Source organism: Eschscholzia californica, unplaced genomic scaffold (genome assembly GCF_041429995.1).
Source record: "Eschscholzia californica isolate CP2 unplaced genomic scaffold, dmEscCali1.0.p SCAF_5, whole genome shotgun sequence".
Classification (NCBI taxonomy): domain Eukaryota; kingdom Viridiplantae; phylum Streptophyta; class Magnoliopsida; order Ranunculales; family Papaveraceae; genus Eschscholzia; species Eschscholzia californica.
Genome location: NW_028238472.1, coordinates 26,058,439 through 26,076,954, shown reverse-complemented (window position 1 = coordinate 26,076,954; position 18,516 = coordinate 26,058,439). Strand labels below are relative to the sequence as shown.

Genomic DNA, 18,516 nt, shown 5'->3' with positions numbered 1-18,516 from the left:
GCAATCGGACACAGAAATCAAGCCCAAGAAAATCGGAGAAGATGGTAGGCGGCGCCGGAAAATAACCCAAGAAAATCGGAGAAATGATAGGCGGCGCAGGAAAGTGGAAAGAACCCTAAAAAATCGCCCAACCCGGGACTTTCTCTCTCCTCCGATAAATTTTGGATCTAATTCTGTCTTTTTACCAAATCCATCTTTCTCTACTACTACTACTACTACTTCTTCTCTACCACAATTATTCTTCCATTAATAGTCTTCTCCTTCTTCCTTCCATATTCTTCTATCATCTTTATCCCCTTTCATCTATTCTTTCCAACTTCTTTCTACATCCAATTTCTTCCTTATCTTTCTTTTTCTTATTTGGGTGGCAATAAAATAGCTATTACTTGGATTTCTTGGAGTAAAATTCTTGAGCACAAATGGAGCAAATCTTGGATAAAATGGAGATACATGGCACTACAAAAAAAAGGTCTAATAGGGACAGACATTTTTACGTATGTCCCTAATATATCAAAAATAGGGACAATTTTTTAGTGTTTGTCCCCAATAAATTTATAATAGGGACCAATTAATATGATTATAGGGACAGATTTTTCATTGCATAATCGAAATTTTTATACTCAGATCTAAGGTCGCCAAAAATTGAGCTTCCCGCTCAAACTAAAAACGTGGCTGCAACCAGAAAAAAGATTTGCCCTAAAATCTTGCATTTTTATCTCTCCCACTATTTTTTCTCCTTCCTCACAGGGATTTTCTACTGCTGCTTCTTCTTCTATGTTTTCCGTCCAGAAATCACCTATTCTCTTTGTGGCTTCTTCTTCTTCTACAACAACTACGACTAAAACTACAATAGAGGAAGCACAAGTAAGAGTTTACCATCATTAATATAAATGAATTCAAATTTTTCTCTCATTAAAATCATTAACAGAAACAAAAACTCAAGTAATTCTTTCAATCATATCAAGAAGAACTAGAAATCACAAGTAATTTATCAGATTTCATAAGAATCTCTCCGTAGAACTCACTTTATCTCACTTGAGAACCACAGGATTGGCAAATACCAGTTACAAATAAATCAACAATTTTCCATCTAATTAAAGCTTATCTCTCGGACTGGACTGCCTCTATTCAATCAAAAGGTAACGATTTAGTTTCGACTGATCAATTCCATTATTCTCTATTTTGCACTTTCTTAATCATCTACCATGAAGAAATAGATGGTTTGGTACATTTATCTCTCTGTATATTTGTTGCTCTTCACATGTTTGATCATTTGACTCAAACAAACTTTTCTTTTGTTTTGGTTATATCTGAAAGTTTATTCCTCTTCTTCTTTTTCTTTCCCTAACCCTAGATAGAAGTAAACTATTTTATTTTCTTCGAAGTCTTAACTAATCTAGGGGTTTCTATTAGTTAGGGTATACCAGTGGTTCGGTTTGATGATCTTAGTTTGGTTGGCATTGTAGTTAGTTATTTCATTCTTTCCCTTTATATTTGATTTGTGCTTTGCTTTTAATCTTATAAGACAACCCTCATTCTTTAGCAAGATTAATCAACATAGTAGTTCAATTGACAAAAATTTGGCATGTAGTTAGTAATTTCACCTGGGATGTTGTTTTTCACCTAAGGTTGTTTACAGAAACAAAAATAGACAAGAAGACCAAAAACCAATACCTTCAAATTAAGCGGATCACATGCTAAAAATCTAAATCGTGGTGGAGACATAAAGGCTAAAGCAAACCACTTTTTCTAAGGTCGGTCAAATCTGGTCTCCTTATCTTGTATGCACCTTCGTTTCTTGTTAACGATAAGATAAGCAAACAACCTTCATTTCCTATTTCAGATCTTTTATATTGTTGTTACTTCGAGTATTTTATGGTTTAAGAGTTATTCGGCACCGTAAATAATTTTGTTTGTTTTTTGTTAAAACAAGGAGTTGGCAACTGTGTTGGCTTTTTCATGATGTTAAGGTAGTTTGAAAAGAGTGAAATAATGATTATCTTGTTTATACATTTATTTTAGTTCCTACGCAGGTTAGTCACATTCTTGTCTTGTTTATGCATATGTTTTTGTTCATGGTACCACAAATCCACTATGTTTTTTTGTTCTTGAATTCTTGTTATTATATATATGTTGTAATTTTTTTTTTTTTTGCATAGATCAGCAGGCGAAGGGAGCCTGACCCACAAAACTACAAAGTCCAATCAACCAATACCACAAGGAGTAAAAGAACTCCTCCAACAAAATAAAACATCAAAAATAGGCCCAACCAGCCAAAAAAGGAAACTCAAAAGAAAAATTACAATCATATATGCCTAACTCTTATAAAGCCCCTCCTGTCATCCTCAATGATTTGCCTCAGCTCCAAACTCAGCTCACTCGGCCTAAGGGTCAGCTCACCACAACTAGGAACATTCTTAGACAACCAATCCGCAGCAAAATTGACCTCTCGAAAGACATGTTGAATCGAACAGCTCACAAAAGACCCCATCAGCTTCTTGATTTTCCTGCACAAGTGATTGAGCCTCCAAGGGGGCTTAAGAATCTCAGCACTTAACAATGCTTTGGCTGACATAGAGTCTGTAGCTATCACCACTCTTGTCAGAGATAAACCCATAGCCAACCTTAACCCCAATTCAATTGCCTGAAGCTCATGATACATAACCGATCTAGGCTCAGCCTTACCATGACCAGCACCAAGAACAGAACCAGCAACATCTCTTAAAATACAACCATAACCAGCTGCACTCAAGGAGAAAGCCCCATCAGTGTTAATAAGGACAGTACCTGGAGAAGGCCCCAGCCACTGGCACTCCACTGTTCTCATCTGAACAAACTTCAAATCAATTCTCCAAGCTGCAGCTAACTCCCTATTCCTAGAGTTGTCAGCAAACTTGCACTTGACAGCATTCATCTTAAGCCTGACATCCATAATAATCTGTTGGACCACTACCTCCTTACTCAGAGAGCCATGTTGATGAACCCTATTGTTCCTTTCCCACCAGATATGGTAGATGAAAGAACAAAAGGCAAGCTTTCCCAGCAAAGCTAGGCCATCTTTTCCTTTCAAAATAGTGGACAACCAAGCCACTTCAGTCTCCCAATCCCCTATAGTAACTCTGTAAATTCCAAGTAGAGTCAAAAGCTTCTTCCAAATGAACTTAGAGTAACTACATTGAAGAAATAAATGATCCTCATCTTCACTCCCCTGCCCACACAACACACAAGAAGGATCAACTTCAATTCCCCAGAACAACAGCTTACACTTGGTTTTAAGACCACCCCTTAGAGCCAACCAGGCTATAAAACTGTGTCTATGTATATTATGGGAAAACCAAACCAGCTCATGGCAAGAAAACCTCTGACCCACTGGCCTAAGAGCTTCATAGGTCTCTTTAAGAGTAAATGTACCTGAGTCCCCAGCCTTCCAGATAAGAACATCTTCATTGTCCTCATCAATGGAAACATCATGAAGCAAGTCAACAAAGGACTCTATAAAGACAGTCAACTGCCAAGGCAACACCCACTGACCATTAAGAATGCAAGAACTGACCATAGCCTCAGCATGAATTGTGCTATCAAATCTGAAATGAGCAGAGAAGAACTTATCAAGAATGCCAAGGGGATGCCAGTTATCTTTCCACAACCTGGGTGGACTTGCCATTGCCTATAACATGAACAGCAAACCTCATCCCATACCCTCTATACTGTAATAACCTTCTCCAAACCCAAGAAGAAGAAGCAGGAATGTTCATAAGCCAGAAATCCCTTTTCTTAATCAAATTGGCTTTCACCCATTCCACCCACAATGTATTATTAGAATTCAAAATATCCCACATGTGTCTCAAACAACAAGCAATGTTTAGGATATTCAGATTCCTTAGCCCCAACCCACCTTCCTGAACAGGCAAGCAAAGCTTACTCCATCCAATAGATGCTCTCTTCAAGTCCACCCCAGCACCATTCCACAAAAATTTACTCAACATAGCATCCAGCTCTTTAATAACCCTCTTAGGGAGGTCAAAAACACTGAACCAAAATAGCACCATACTCTGAAGAATAGTCTTAATCACAACCACTCTCCCAACATAAGAAAGGTATTTGGTCTTCCATGACTTAATCCTATTCCTGACCTTATCCAATAGAGGCAGGCAATCATAATACTTCAGCCTTGTGGATACCAAAGGCACCCCAAGATACCTAACAGGCAAGGAGCCACTCTCAAAGCCCAAACAAAGGGACACTTGAGCCAGAAGAGAATCAGATAATCCAGCAGCATAAAGAGAGCTCTTCCCAACATTGACCTTCAATCCAGTACACTCATGAAACTCAGCTAAGACTTCATGAAGAGACTCCACAGACCCCATATCACCTTTAGAGAAGACCAACAGATCATCAGCAAATGCTAAATGGGTGACAACTGGCCTAAAGCATTTAGGATGTAAGCTAAACCTTCCTTCAACCAATCTCCTGAGAAGTAGCACATTGAACACTTCCATGACAAGAACAAAGAGGTATGGGGACATGGGGCAACCTTGCCTTAACCCTCTTTGCCCCTTGATATAACCACAGGAACTACCATTCACCATAATAGAAAAGCTAGCAGAGGAAATACAAGCTAAAACCCAAGCCCTAAATTTAGAAGGAAATCCCATTTTCTCCATAACTAGGAGCAAGGCAGGCCATTCAATAGAGTCATAAGCCTTTTGAAGATCAATCTTATAGGCACACCTAGGAGGTCCAAAAGACTTATGATAATCCCTAGTCAATTCATGAGCAAGGAGAATATTATCTTGAATACTTCTTCCAGAAATAAAAGCAGATTGACAAGGACTAACAAGCTTGAAGATACACTCTTTCATCCTCATAGTCAATATCTTAGTGATACACTTGTAGATAACATTACAACAAGAGATAGGCCTGAAATCACTAACTTTAGAAGCATTAGTAGACTTAGGAATTAAAGTCACAAGGGTAGAATTTACCTCCCTAAGAAGCCTGCCTGAATTGAAGAATCTGAGAACAGCCTCTGTGAAGTCATCTCCCACTATGTCCCAACAGTACTTAAAGAAGTGAGATGTGAAACCATCTGGACCAGGAGCTTTATCAATCCCAATAGTAGCAAGAGACTGTAAAACATCATCTCTTGTCACTTTCCTAACCAGCAAATCAGCCTCTGTATCTGAAAGAACCTCCTCAAACTCCATACCAGCCAACAGCTCAGGAGGCACACTGGGATAATCAGTCTCCCCAAATAACTCTTGATAGAATTTCACACATTCCCTAAGCCACCAATGAAGCACTAACCACCTTTTGATTGGAAGAGTTATACACAAAAGATATATTATTCCTAGACCTTCTCTCTTTCAGTGAAGCATGAAAGAATCTAGTATTACTATCCCCCAATTCAATCTTCTGGACCCTTGATTTCTGCCTGAGCATTGACTCCTCCATCATGGCCTTCTTAGAGAAATCAGCCACAGCTAGTCTCTCCTCCACCCTAAGCTCTTCCACAAGAGGATTCTTTTGTAATTGGGATTGGCACTCATCCATTCTTCTTCTAGCATGCACTACCTGGTCAGAAATGCCAGAGAATCTCTCCTTCTGCCAAGTCTTAAGAGCAGCTTTAACTCTCTTAAGCTTACAGACCATCCTGAACATTGGATTTCCATTGATCTCAAAGTCCCAAGCCTTCTTAACAATCTTCAAAAAATCTTCCTCCTCTGTCCAACAATTAAAAAACTTAAAGGGCCTTGGCCCTACCTTCTCCTTCTCAAAAAGAGAAACTACACAAGAAAAGTGATCAGACACTCCAAGATTAAGGAAATCAGCCTTAGCATTAGTAAACTCCTGGCTCCATTCAATATTAACCAAGGCCCTATCCAATTTTTCAGAAATACACCTATTCCCCCCTTGGGAATTAGTCCAAGTGAAGAAGTTACCTGAAAAAGGACAATCAAACAAATTAGTATCCTCCACACAATCACCAAAGTCCCTTAGGCCACCTTGATGGAGCACAGCACCACCCACTTTTTCCTCCACTTTCAGCACACAGTTAAAGTCACCCATCACCATCCAAGGGCCACTACAAATACCAGCCACCCTTCTCAGCTCACTCCATAACTCCTTCCTTTCCAAAGCCAGGTTCCTAGCATAAACACAAGAGAGCAAGAAAGACCTCCCATCCTTCAAACTCACTTGAGAAGTCACCACCTGATCTGTTTTAGCACAGACAGAAATAGACAACTGGCTGGTATCCCACAAAATCCAAACTCTTCCTAACTTATCACAACAATAGTTATTATCCCACTCCCAAGTTGGCATAAGCACTTGCTTAACCTTATCTTTATTAGTAACATCAACTCTAGTTTCCAAAACAGCACAAAAACTCAACCCATTATTCCTAATAAACTTTACCACCTCCTTCCTTCTGAGGGAATCATTAAGACCCCTCACATTCCAAAAACCCACACTAATCATGAAGAATTCTAGAAGGAGCTCTCCCCTTCAAAATAGCCCCCCCTTGAGAGCCAACAACTCCTTTACCAAATAAAGCAACCCTGTTAGCAACACCAACAGAACCTACACCATCCCCCACATCCATGTTTTCCACTCCTTCACCAGTAGCATTCATATTTTCCTTCCCACCAGCATCAACTACACACTGTCTCTTGGAAGCATTTAATTTCCCACCTTCTTCCTGGTTTGTAGGCACAAAAGCTCTCCTAGTACCCTCACTCTTGATATTCTTCTTAGATTTAACCTCTGTCCAGCCACCCTCATCCATCACCCTCCCTGGCAGAGCAGGAGAAGATGATGAAGCCTCATCAATAGCACTTTTTGCAGGCAACACCCCAGGAGGTAGTTTATCCTGAGCACAAGTGTTATTAATGAAAGAGGAGCTCTTAGCAAGGGATACCTCTTGAGGTTTCAGACCTTGAACACGAGCAAGAACTTTGACTGAACCCTGCTCCTTAGGAATATGAGCAGCTACATCCATCTCAACATCTGAACTCTCTTGGACATTTCGTCGAACAGGTTCCCTACATTTCCCCCTAGCATGACCAAAAGAGCCACAATTCAAGCACTTTAGTGGTCTCCAGGAATACTCAACTCGTACCTCAAACTCCCTCTCCCCTCTCACCATGAAATTAAGAACCTCAGGCATAGTACAGTCTTTAGAAATTTCAATACAGACTCTCGCATAACCAGTCCTAGTTCTCAATTATTGATGGAACAATATGGTATCCCACATTTCCATTTCTTAAGCATCACTACCCACAAGTGTATAATCCTTCCCTCGATTATTGATTGAAAATTATGGTATAACACATTAAAGTTCCATTTCTTAAGCATTATATTCGACAGATGTTAGGCATTTCACTTTAAAGTTCCATTTCTTAGGCATCACAACCGATAAATGTATAATCCATTCCAAAAAAATTGATGAAACAATGTGGTATACCACATTAAAGTTTCATTTCTTAGGCATCTCAACAGACAAATGTATAAGCTTTCCGAAAATACTGATGGAACAATGTGGTATACCCTATGTTGTCAAAGGCGCGCATAAGCGACGCTTTGGCGAGCAAGGCGCAAGGTTGAAGAACAATATGGTATCCCACATTTCCATTTCTTAAGCATCACTACCCACAAGTGTATAATCCTTCCCTCGATTATTGATTGAAATATATGGTATAACACATTAAAGTTCCATTTCTTAAGCATTATATTCGACAGATGTTAGGCATTTCACTTTAAAGTTCCATTTCTTAGGCATCACAACCGATAAATGTATAATCCATTCCAAAAAAATTGATGAAACAATGTGGTATACCACATTAAAGTTTCATTTCTTAGGCATCTCAACAGACAAATGTATAAGCTTTCCGAAAATACTGATGGAACAATGTGGTATACCCTATGTTGTCAAAGGCGCGCATAAGCGACGCTTTGGCGAGCAAGGCGCAAGGTTGAAGAACAGCTCGCCTCGCCTGAAAAAATTTGAGGCGATTTCAGAGAGAGAAGAAGAACTGTCGAGAAGATGAAGTTTTTAGGGTTTTAGTTGGTCCCATTTCGATTTTTTAGGAGGAGAAGGTGTACCCAGCTGTAAAAGAGGTGGGACCCACTCTTGACCAAGTTTAAATAAAGCATTTCATAGTGTAGGTAGGGAGGATTGTCCTCCTTTCTGATATTAAACTTAAAAAGGAGGACAATACACCCTTTTTAAAAGAGAGGACAGGAAGTTTTTATCTTCTCCCTTTTAGGGTTTCCTCATATCGACATCTTCTTCTCTTTTTTTACCTTTTTCTTCTCTGTAAACCCTAGTTCATCTGCTGCCATGGAGATCTGAAGCGCTCGCCAAGGCGAGGCAAGGCGACTCGACAGCCTCATCGCTTTGCCTCGCTTCTCGCCTCAAACAACATAGGGTATACCACATTAAAGTTCCATTTCTTAGGCAACGCAACTGACAAATGTATAATTCTTTCAGAAAATATTCTAGAACAATAAAGTATACCACATTTAAGTTCCATTTCATAGGTATCAAAACAAACAAATGTATAATCCATCCCAAGAATATTGATGGAAAAATATGGTAAACCACATTATACTGCCATTTCTTAGGCATCACAACCGACAAATATTTGTTTCTTCCCAAAAATACAAATGGAACAATGTGGTATACCACATTAAAGTTCCATTTCTTAGGCATCACAACCGACAAATGTATAATCCTTCTCGAAATTATTCATGGAACAATGTGGTATCCCACATTAAAGTTCCATTATTTAGGCATCACAACCGACAAATCTGTAATCCTTAAAATATCGATAGAACAATGTGATATACCACATTTAAGATCCATTTCTTAGGCATCACAACCGACAAATGTATAATCCTTCTCGAAAATATTGATTGACCAATGTGGTATACCACATTAAAGTTCAATTTTCTTAGGCATCACAGCGGACAAATGTATATTCCTTCCCGAAAATATTGATGGAACAATGTGGCGTACCACATTAAAGTTCCATTTCTTAAGCATCACAGCCAACAAATGTAAAATCCATCCCGAAAATATCGATGGAACAATGTGGTATACCACATTAAAGTTCCATTTCTTAGGCATCACAACCGACAAATGTATAATCCTTCTCGAAAATATTGATTGACCAATGTGGCATACCAGATCAAAGTTCAATTTTATTAGGCATCACAGCGGACAAATGTATATTCCTTCCCGAAAATATTGATGGAACAATGTGGCGTACCACATTAAAGTTCCATTTCTTAAGCATCACAGCCAACAAATGTAAAGTCCATCCCGAAAATATCGATGGAACAATGTGGTATACCACATTAAAGTTCCATTTCTTAGGCATCACAACCGACAAATGTATAATCCTTCTCGAAAATATTGATTGACCAATGTGGTATACCACATTAAAGTTCAATTTTATTAGGCATCACAGCGGACAAATTTATATTCCTTCCCGAAAATATCGATGGAACAATGTGGTATACCACATTAAAGTTCCATTTCTTAGGCATCACAACCGACAAATATATAATCCTTCCCGAAAATATTGATGGAACAATGTGGTATACCACATTAAGGTTCCATTTCTCAAGCATCACAACTAACAAATGTAAAATCTTTCTCGACGAAACAATGTGGTATACCACATTGAGGTTCTATTTCTCAAGCATCAGAATCGACAAATGTATAATCTTTCTCTCGAATGTCGACGGAACAATGTGGTATACCACATTAAAGTTTTAATTCTTAAGCATCACAACGGACAAATGTATAATCCTCCCTCGAATATTGATGGAACAATATACTACATAGCACATTGAAGTTTCTTACGCATCACTATTATGAAGCAGGTGCAGTAGTGTAAATAAGAAAAAAAATCAATTATTGGGTAAAACAAGACATATACACCATGTCTTAAGCATCAATCCCCAGGATTGTGGAACCCTTCCCTTAATTATTGGTGGACAAATAGAATATATGTACTTGCATAAGGTAATATTGAAACTTCTTTAATAAAATGATATAACAAGTATGTGATAGGACAAGAAAGCAACATGTCTTCTAGTAATGATAGCTACGCTTAATGAGTTGCAAGAAAGGAAGACAACAACAACTTTATATAGAAAAAGTGATAGTCAAGAGCCAAGAGTCAAGACTTTGAATTCATCGGTACCATCAAGAAAATCAATTAGAAGATCTTGTTCTTCCAAGTAAAAAAAATGTGATGGTCAATGTTTAGGTTTTTATCCAATTGAGTAAAACAAATCAAAGGAAAAACCTGAGATTTATGAATTGAACATGTTATTCTAGAATTACCACTGATAGTAAATAAACAACCCATAAACTCATTTAAGTAGGCTATCCCAGCTCCTTCGTTATAATGGAAGTTCCAATAGAATTACCATTGATAGTAAATAAACAACCCATAAACTCATTTAAGTAGGCTATCCATGAAATATGAAACCACTATGTACGTTATGCGCCTTTTTGATAATTATCTAGGGCGAAATTCTTTTATTTTAGCTCAGGATTTTCACGACCATCAACTAAGAGGCTGCAAACTAAAGCTGAAAATTTTTCTAATTCTAAGTAATATGAATCCCCGAACTACCATTTTCTCTCACTGGACTTATCCTTTCACTGAAACCAAGTAAATCCATTAATATACTTTTTTACAATCTCTCATCAATTAACGCGATAGAGTTCTCCTCAACCTTTAATGCGCCACTAATACTGTTAATAGACACTAATAGTCTAATAAAACATCAGTGTTAACATAGTTGTAACCAACTTACATATCTCTGTTACTATTCCCTTATCTATTTCATATATAAAGAATATAATATTATACTTGACAAATGAGCCCTGACACACTCAGCATCGGGTGAAGGTAGATTCATTTTTTTGTATCAAACAAGTACATCCACATAAAACATTTCATGGTAGATATGGTAATTGCCACTGGAAGGAAAAGATAACTAAAAGAAAGGAACACAAATTAAACTGACAGAGATGTCTAACCTTGATATTTGCACAAAGGTCTTCCATGTAGTTATTTGGTATCTGCACACAAAATCCATATCAATTAAGGCAACACTATGATCCAAAACATCAAATTCATCGTATTTCCTGCTCTGTTTATATTTTGGTGGTAACCCGGGGCTCTCTAAGGTTGTTTACTTGTTTCAAAGATGTTTTGCTCAATCAAATGTCTTAATTTGTTTGAAATTAGGTATGAGTTCCTACCCAAGACACCTCAGAATGATATTTGAACCTTGTCATAAATTCCTTCCACCGGCACTTGTGCATCCATTTCTCATAATGTATGTCATCTTCGACTTATAACTTTAGTGAAGAGATAGCATAATATATAGAGGCTACTACATGGTATACATCGAATGGACAGAGTGTTGGACTGATTTTAAAGCAGTAATAAAAAAAAATTGGTTTCCATGGTAAGATAAGATGATCTTAAGTATGTTAACAATAAAACTTAGGTGCTTACTTTACTCTGTACAATTGATGGGTTTTGAGAAGCCATTTTTTCCTTGAATTTTCTAAAAGTACCTGAAACATTCATGAGTTGTTAATGTTAAGAATCCAAGAACGAGAAATACAACGTAAAGAAAAGTTAGAAAACAAAACATTTTCTTTACGTAAAGTAAGAAACAGCAAGGAAAATGAGAAGTTAAAAAGAAACAAAAAAAAACACTTCCCCAGTACAAGGAATACTGACCAAGACCCAAGCTCAACAACCTAACAATCTCTCAAGATTGACACTAATCAAATAAAACTCACCACCTAGTTTGTCATAGGCTTCTTCAGAAATTGAGTATTTCTCCACCAATGAAGTATCTTCCAGCCAGCCACCAGAGGTTACTGAAGACGGATCCAGATCTACTATATGTAATCGGAACCTTCCATAAATTAGAACAAGTTGATCAGATAAGATCATGTAACACATACAAGAAGCCACACTAAGAAAAACTTTAAACATGAATCGGGGTGTAAGTTGGCACTAGTCCAAATTCTTCCCATTTGTACAGTATATGATATAGCCAGTAGCCACTTTGGTTTGTCAATTGTAACCCTTCCATGAAAAACAAATAGGAACTTGGGTTTTCAAAACATTAAACAAAACATTCATTATATCAAGTAATTAAGATACCAACATTTTTGTTAATAAAATTAGTCTGCAGATTTAGAGAGAGAGAGAAAGGAAGAGAGTAGTACCTGGAGAGAGAAACAAACATCTGATGAGAAGGTCTTGAGATTAGAATGCGTTACTCGGAGAAGGACAGAATCGTCTCCCTCAATCTGTAACTTATTAGCCATCACTTCCTCCTTCCTTCCTTCCAAGCAATAGTAATACAAAGACGATTTGAAAGAGTGGAATTTCTGTTTCAATACCCTTGAAAATTCCACTCTTTCTAACTTGAGATTTATAAATCGCAACCCTTCAGTGTTGTTACAAAAATCTGTAACCCTAATTCAACCGAGCTTTAGGTCAAGAATGAAACAAGACGAAGAAAAAACGATTAAAACCCTAACTTGAGCTTTGTTTGATTCTTGATTGATTATTCAACTAGGGTTCTTCAACTAGGGGGTGATTCTTGAATTGATTCTTCAATTAGTGTTTAATTCTTTGTTTCTTCAATTAGGGGTAGATTCTTCAATTAGTGTTTAATTCTTTGTTTCTTCAATTAGGGGTAGATTCTTCACCCTAATTTCTCCCTTTGAACGAAGATTGTTGTGAGGCGAGAGATTTCAAGAAAAGGTGGGGGAGATGGAAGGAGAGAGAAGAATGATAGCATCTCACCGTCGCTCTCATCTGCAAGACTACAACAGAAAGAGAGAAAAGAGAAAAACAACCTGAATTTACATAAATAACCCCCAAGAGAGGAAAGAGAGCGTGTTTCCTAAGGTTTTGTTTGATAGCAATTAGGGAAAAGGAAAAAAAAAATAGAGAAACTTTTACCTCGAGAAACTTTTTCTTCGAGAATAATTATCTCTATAAATAATTTCATATTTTCTATCGTTTGGTTCGCTGGAAGAAAAAAATAATTATTTCTTCATTTTCTATTTTCTGTTGTTTGACTGGCATAAGCGCATAAGTGGTTGTAGTTTCATTTGTAGTTGTTTATGCCAATATGGATCAAATGCTAACTATATAGGAATGTGATAGATTTAACTCTTATTCATACTTTAACAGAAAAATTTATGAAATTACTTCCAGCCTCTAGCTTGAGTATATGTTTCTACTAGTAAAATTAAGTTCGCCCAATAAAATTTTCACCTTCTCTCTCAAGATCATTTTTCATCAGTATCATCACAAGCAACATATCTTCCCTTTCGTCTTTATCTTCTTCTCTTTCTAATTTACAGTCAATGATCAATTACCAATGTCCATCTTATGATCTTTAAACAGTACAAAATAACTTAATAAAAATATATGAAGATCAATAAACAAACGCAGAAAGCCAACATAAACTTGTATAAATTTGCGAATAATTAATTAGGCCTTTAATATGGTAGATTTGATTGTCCAATAACATCTTTTTCATGGATTCAAATCTTGGTTGTAGCATAGATATGAAGGTAGTCCTGGAAGCCATGGTTAATAAGATACGACAATTCAGGAGCAGGAGAAATGACTGCATCACTAGATGGATGCTCCCGTTCTTGTCTGCCATGAGTGGTTGAATAACGCTCTTATCCTTTCCACCTCTACGTGATGGTCGTATTAATGAAAATTGTGTTATTCTTTGAAGGTGGTATATACACCCATTTTCCATCTTTTTAGAATTCAAGACCAGGAGGTCAATCATCTTGGAGCAAGAAAATGATAACAACGGCATCAGTGTCTGCTCGAAGGCCAGTAACTAGCTGTGGTCGATCACATCGTGGGTACTTGGTCACTTTCCTTCCAACAGAAGGTCCTGCTGGTCCTGCCAAGGCTTTTTTTCAGGTAATCTCTCTTTAACCTTAAGTTCTCACACATGTGTTCTGATAATTTCTCTGCCAATATTATCTGGTTAATGTATAATGTAAACAAACATCCACTACTATCCTGAATATGGGTAGAAATTTCATAGTTCATTTTTTTATCTTCCATGTTTAAGAACTGAAGCATGTCTTAAAGTGAAAAAAGGTCGTTCGGTAGATTAATGGATTCGTCCAACTTAGCCTTAGGGCGATGCCAAATCTTTCCCAATCTGGTAGAAACTAAAGCTAACAACTACAACAAAAATGATGGAGAATCCAATCTGGTTCAAGTTGTTGATGATGGGTACTCTTTCTCCTCTATTCTATCTAGACAGTCAATGAGAATAATGTGAAGAGAGAAGGATTTTATTGGTTGAAATCTTATCATTAATGGGTTATATGCCCGACAAGAAAAAAATTCTCGGCTAATAAGTGGGTAAGAGATTCTCTATTTTAGGAGAAAAAATTGGACCAAAAAGTCACGTGAGTCCGTTTCCTTCTTTCCCCTATTGCCCGTCAAACACATTGAAAATTAATATTTAGGAGAAAATATTTCCCTTTTCCCTACAGAAAGTGTCTATCAAACACAACCTAAGAAAACCACTTTAACACCTATTTTCTGAGAAAAATTATCAACTCATTTACCCACTTTTTTAGTTCTTAAGAAATTGATTTTTCTTAGTGGCCAACCAAACAGCGGAAATTGATTATTTTGCGAAAACGACTTTCTTATTCACTTTTTCACACGTATCAAATGGACCCTTGATTCCACATTTCAACGACTCCATTTTCTTTCCGGTAAGAAAAACTTGGTTTTCCCGTTCAAATACTTTCGCGCGCATCACACAGACCCTAAAACCCCAAAATATAAACGAATTTTGAGAGGGAGAGAGAGTAAGGGTGCCCCTAAAAGCATCCCTAGTTTTCACTCAGTCTCGCCTTCACTCTTGGCACTTTTCATGGGTCTCGGACCGAATAATCCGAGGCAATAATAGAGTAGTGGTGGTGGATGTGTGTTGGTGGTGTTGGAGTTGTGGCGGTTATGGCGGTCGCTACTGGCGCGTAGAATTATGGTATTGGTGGTGGTGGTGGTGGAATGAATTATGAAGGTAGTGTTGGTTCGGCGAGTGGGTTTGTTAGTATAGTTGTGGTAATGGCCGTAGCAGTATAATGGTGTTAGTGTTACTGTTGGTGGTGGAGTGACAATGGTGGTGGTGTGTGGTGTCATGGTGAGAGCAATGAGACTAGCCACTAATTATAAAAATTAGACCAATATCTGGTTTTGAAACGATAGGCTCGGATTTGAGCTTGTCTAACTTGTGGACTTTAATTATTTGGTTACTGGACAACTTCCCCATAAATACATTTCAAGTTGCTTTCTTGTGCACTCTCCTCTCTTTTATACATTAAATTAAACATCCAAACATAAGAAAGATACAATGAAATAGGAATTTCAATCAAAATTTGATATTTTATCTAGAATTCATAATATTAACTCTCCTAAGTGCTATTATAAAGCATGACGAAGAAATACACTAATGAGATACAAAGAAACCAAAAATACTCAATTTAGACGACTGCTAATTCTTGTCTTCTCTGGTGAAAGAAGAACTTCATCAATGGCTTTCCTCTTTTTGTTCAAATGTTGTAATTGTTGATTTAATTCTTCTCTTGATTTTCCCTTTAACAAATGGGATTTTAGCCTTTTTACATCTGATAATTTAACTGGTTTAAGAAAGAATTCTTCAACTCCTTCCTCTAAACACATGTTAATTCTTGATGGTACATTTTCTGATGACATTATCACAACCGGCATATCTTTTAAACATGATGATTCCTGAAACAATAAAAAAGAAAAGTGAGGAAAATCTATCAAACTTTTTGTAAAGAAAAAAAAAAAAAAAGAGATTTTGAAAATAAAGATCTATAAAATATTTAAATACCTTTACTCAGAAGATCATATCCTGTCATTCCTGGCATACAGTAATCTGTTATTATCAGATTAGCTTGAATCTCCTGTAAAAAATAAAATAAAAATAAGAATTGAAAATGGATCACAAAACCCACAAAACTAAACTATAATTAAAGAGAACTTATTCACAGTTTGAATTGACTCGAGTCAGATTTCAGATAATTTATTTTTATATGACTTGACTGATAGCTGATATAGGTTGATATTAGGTCAACTTAGTTCAGTTGATTTAAATTTAGACGAGTCAAATTTATATCATGAAAAAAAAACAATCACATAATAAAATGATTTTATCTGGTGATGTGATGAAATAGGAGGTGGGTTTTCGTTTATTTGGGAGTCCTTTTCTAAACCAAGGATTCAAAAGCTTTACTTCCAGAATCAACTGTGGTAACTAGCAAAATACATAAGAAAATAACAATCAAAATACAGGGACTTCAAATATTAGGACATCTTCATGAAAAGAAACTTGATTCATCTTAAATCTGGAATACCTTGATATGATGAAGTCTTGAGTAGTCTTTCAATAAGTTTTCTGCCAATCAGACTATCATCTATTGCTAAAACATGAAATTTTGTATCATTTGCCATGTTTGTAGTGGAGAGAGAGAGAGAGAGAGAAAGTTGTTGCTATTGTGGTGGAGAATGGTGGTGTTGGTTTAGAGAGAGAGAGAGACCCACTACTAAATTACATAGCACCAAAATTTAGAGTAAAGAGAAGATCTCACCAAATCTTCAAAGTTTGTATTTTTGGAATGAGGGACCTAGTCTTACCACTTTTTCTACTTCAAGTTCTTTTTTTTCACAGAGAAGTTCTCTTAAATGGACTATCAAAAAGAGGTTAAACTGTCTCTTCTAAATGTAAGAACCAAACAAAGGACAGGGTCGCCGTGGGGGCCGACTGATGAGACATGAAAATGTCCCATCTGAATCTCTTAACTAAGGCTAGTTAGTCCATTTCGAGCGGTTACTCTGATGATTTGTATGTTTCTCTTGTTCAGGTGTCTTCTACGAAATTGAGCGCGAAAAAGGCTAAAAACGGGAAAAAGACGGACTAGGGGTATTTTGGTCAATGGTTGAATCCTGAATATTGATGCACGGATGAGAAGTAGAGTCCAAGACGAATCCAATGGCGAAGACGGAAGTCGAATCGGAGTCTGGATGAATAAAATAAAGCTAGTCAAAGCTGGGATAAAAAAAGAATCATTGACCACGTCAGCTAGTAGACACGTGACCGACGATCCAACGGAGATGGAAGAATTTTCGGTATACTGGTTGTAACATGCGGGTAATCTTTGGCATTTATTTCTGGCGGAAATTCCATGTAATGCAGCTAAGATACTACAAAACTTCCGGTACACGTACTACTTGATCTAACGGCATCAAATACCTTTGCGCACGAGGCTTCATCCGGGATACGCGACACAACTTATTAACCTTTCCCGCGAAGTTCCTAATCATTGTTATTAAATCCAGCAAACTACCCACGTGATTCCCAAATTTATGGGAATTCCTATATCCTTTCCATCTCGGTTTCTCTCTTTCCCTCTATTGTTTTAAAAAGAGATAAATCTAGAGACAGAAATAAAAATAGAAGAAAACAGAGAGCTTCATTGATAGGGAAGATAGAGAGATTCATGGAAAGAAGGATTCTACAGGTAACATTCTCTCTCTAGAAACAGAAATTTAAAGAGAAGATTGAAGAGGGATAGCTGGATATTTTCTATAGAGAGGAAACTCTGAGATCTAGAGAGATGGAAATCAATTTGAGATTTCTAAACAAAGGAAATCATATATGAAGATGACAGAGGAGATTTTGATTCGATTTCTATTTAGAGAGAGAGGGTTGGATTGATGATATTTGGTTGGAGTATTGGATTCAAATATTTTACAGTAAAGAGAGAAAAGGATTTATCTCTATTGTTCTATTTAGAGAAAGAAATCAGAGGAAGATTCTTTTGAAGATGGAAGGAGAAGATTTGGAATTTTGGTATCCTGAACTTTATAAAAACAGAGCTTCATGAAGGGAGTGGACACCTTTTCTTAGAAAAAAAAAAAAAAACAGGGAGCTCTTCTTTTCCTCTCCGGGCTTCAAGTATACATTTTAGAGAGAGAGAGAGAGAGAGAAAAGCAGATTATTGTAGAGAGAGTGAGGAGAAAATAGAGAGGAGTTTAGAAAGAATTTTATATATGTTCTCTGATTTTGTTTTTCTTCTTCATCTTCCATTGAATTTCAAAGATTGATTTTTGGATTTTGAGAGAAATTATTGTTTAAGGAGGAAGAGAGCTTTGCTTTTGTTATTCAAATTTCATGTTCTTATTATTATAGAAAGAGATAAAAAGATTGTTGAGAGAAAAAAGAAGAATAGATTTACTAGAAAACTTTTAGTGAGAGAAAGTTTTACAGAGAGTGTTTTTTTTTTTCTTCTTCCTTTTCTTATTATTTTGTAAGAATAACAGAGAGAGAACAGGGAGACTTATATAGGTTGGTGTCTTCTTCTTCTTCTTCTTCTTCTTC

At 36.8% G+C, this 18,516-nt stretch overlaps 2 protein-coding genes, 1 long non-coding RNA gene and 1 pseudogene across 4 annotated transcripts; all 4 read right to left on the bottom strand.

Moving 5' to 3' along the window:
- Nucleotides 1-2,305: 2,305 nt before the first annotated feature.
- Nucleotides 2,306-6,324, bottom strand: LOC147538007 (uncharacterized). The gene is made up of 3 exons (XM_086642917.1): nucleotides 5,357-6,324; nucleotides 3,688-5,310; nucleotides 2,306-3,584 (listed from the first exon to the last, which is right to left on the bottom strand). The coding sequence occupies exons 1-3, from the start codon at nucleotides 6,322-6,324 to the stop codon at nucleotides 2,306-2,308; spliced, it is 3,870 nt and encodes a 1,289-aa protein (XP_086499043.1).
- Nucleotides 6,325-11,112: 4,788 nt separating this feature from the next.
- LOC147538006 (uncharacterized) lies at nucleotides 11,113-12,879 on the bottom strand. Of its 2 annotated transcripts, XR_015225501.1 has the most exons (4): nucleotides 12,275-12,879; nucleotides 11,840-11,958; nucleotides 11,547-11,608; nucleotides 11,113-11,456 (listed from the first exon to the last, which is right to left on the bottom strand). It is a non-coding gene; the product is annotated as an uncharacterized LOC147538006 (long non-coding RNA). The 2 variants fall into 2 exon arrangements; XR_015225500.1 differs by having other exon boundaries at nucleotides 11,113-11,608.
- A 621-nt stretch (nucleotides 12,880-13,500) lies between these two features.
- LOC147538005 (1-aminocyclopropane-1-carboxylate oxidase 1 pseudogene) lies at nucleotides 13,501-14,156 on the bottom strand (annotated as a pseudogene).
- A 1,434-nt stretch (nucleotides 14,157-15,590) lies between these two features.
- On the bottom strand, nucleotides 15,591-16,589 carry LOC147538004 (two-component response regulator ORR10-like). Its single transcript, XM_086642916.1, has 4 exons — nucleotides 16,493-16,589; nucleotides 16,352-16,392; nucleotides 15,970-16,042; nucleotides 15,591-15,868 (listed from the first exon to the last, which is right to left on the bottom strand). The coding sequence occupies exons 1-4, from the start codon at nucleotides 16,587-16,589 to the stop codon at nucleotides 15,591-15,593; spliced, it is 489 nt and encodes a 162-aa protein (XP_086499042.1).
- Between the last annotated feature and the right edge of the window lie 1,927 nt (nucleotides 16,590-18,516).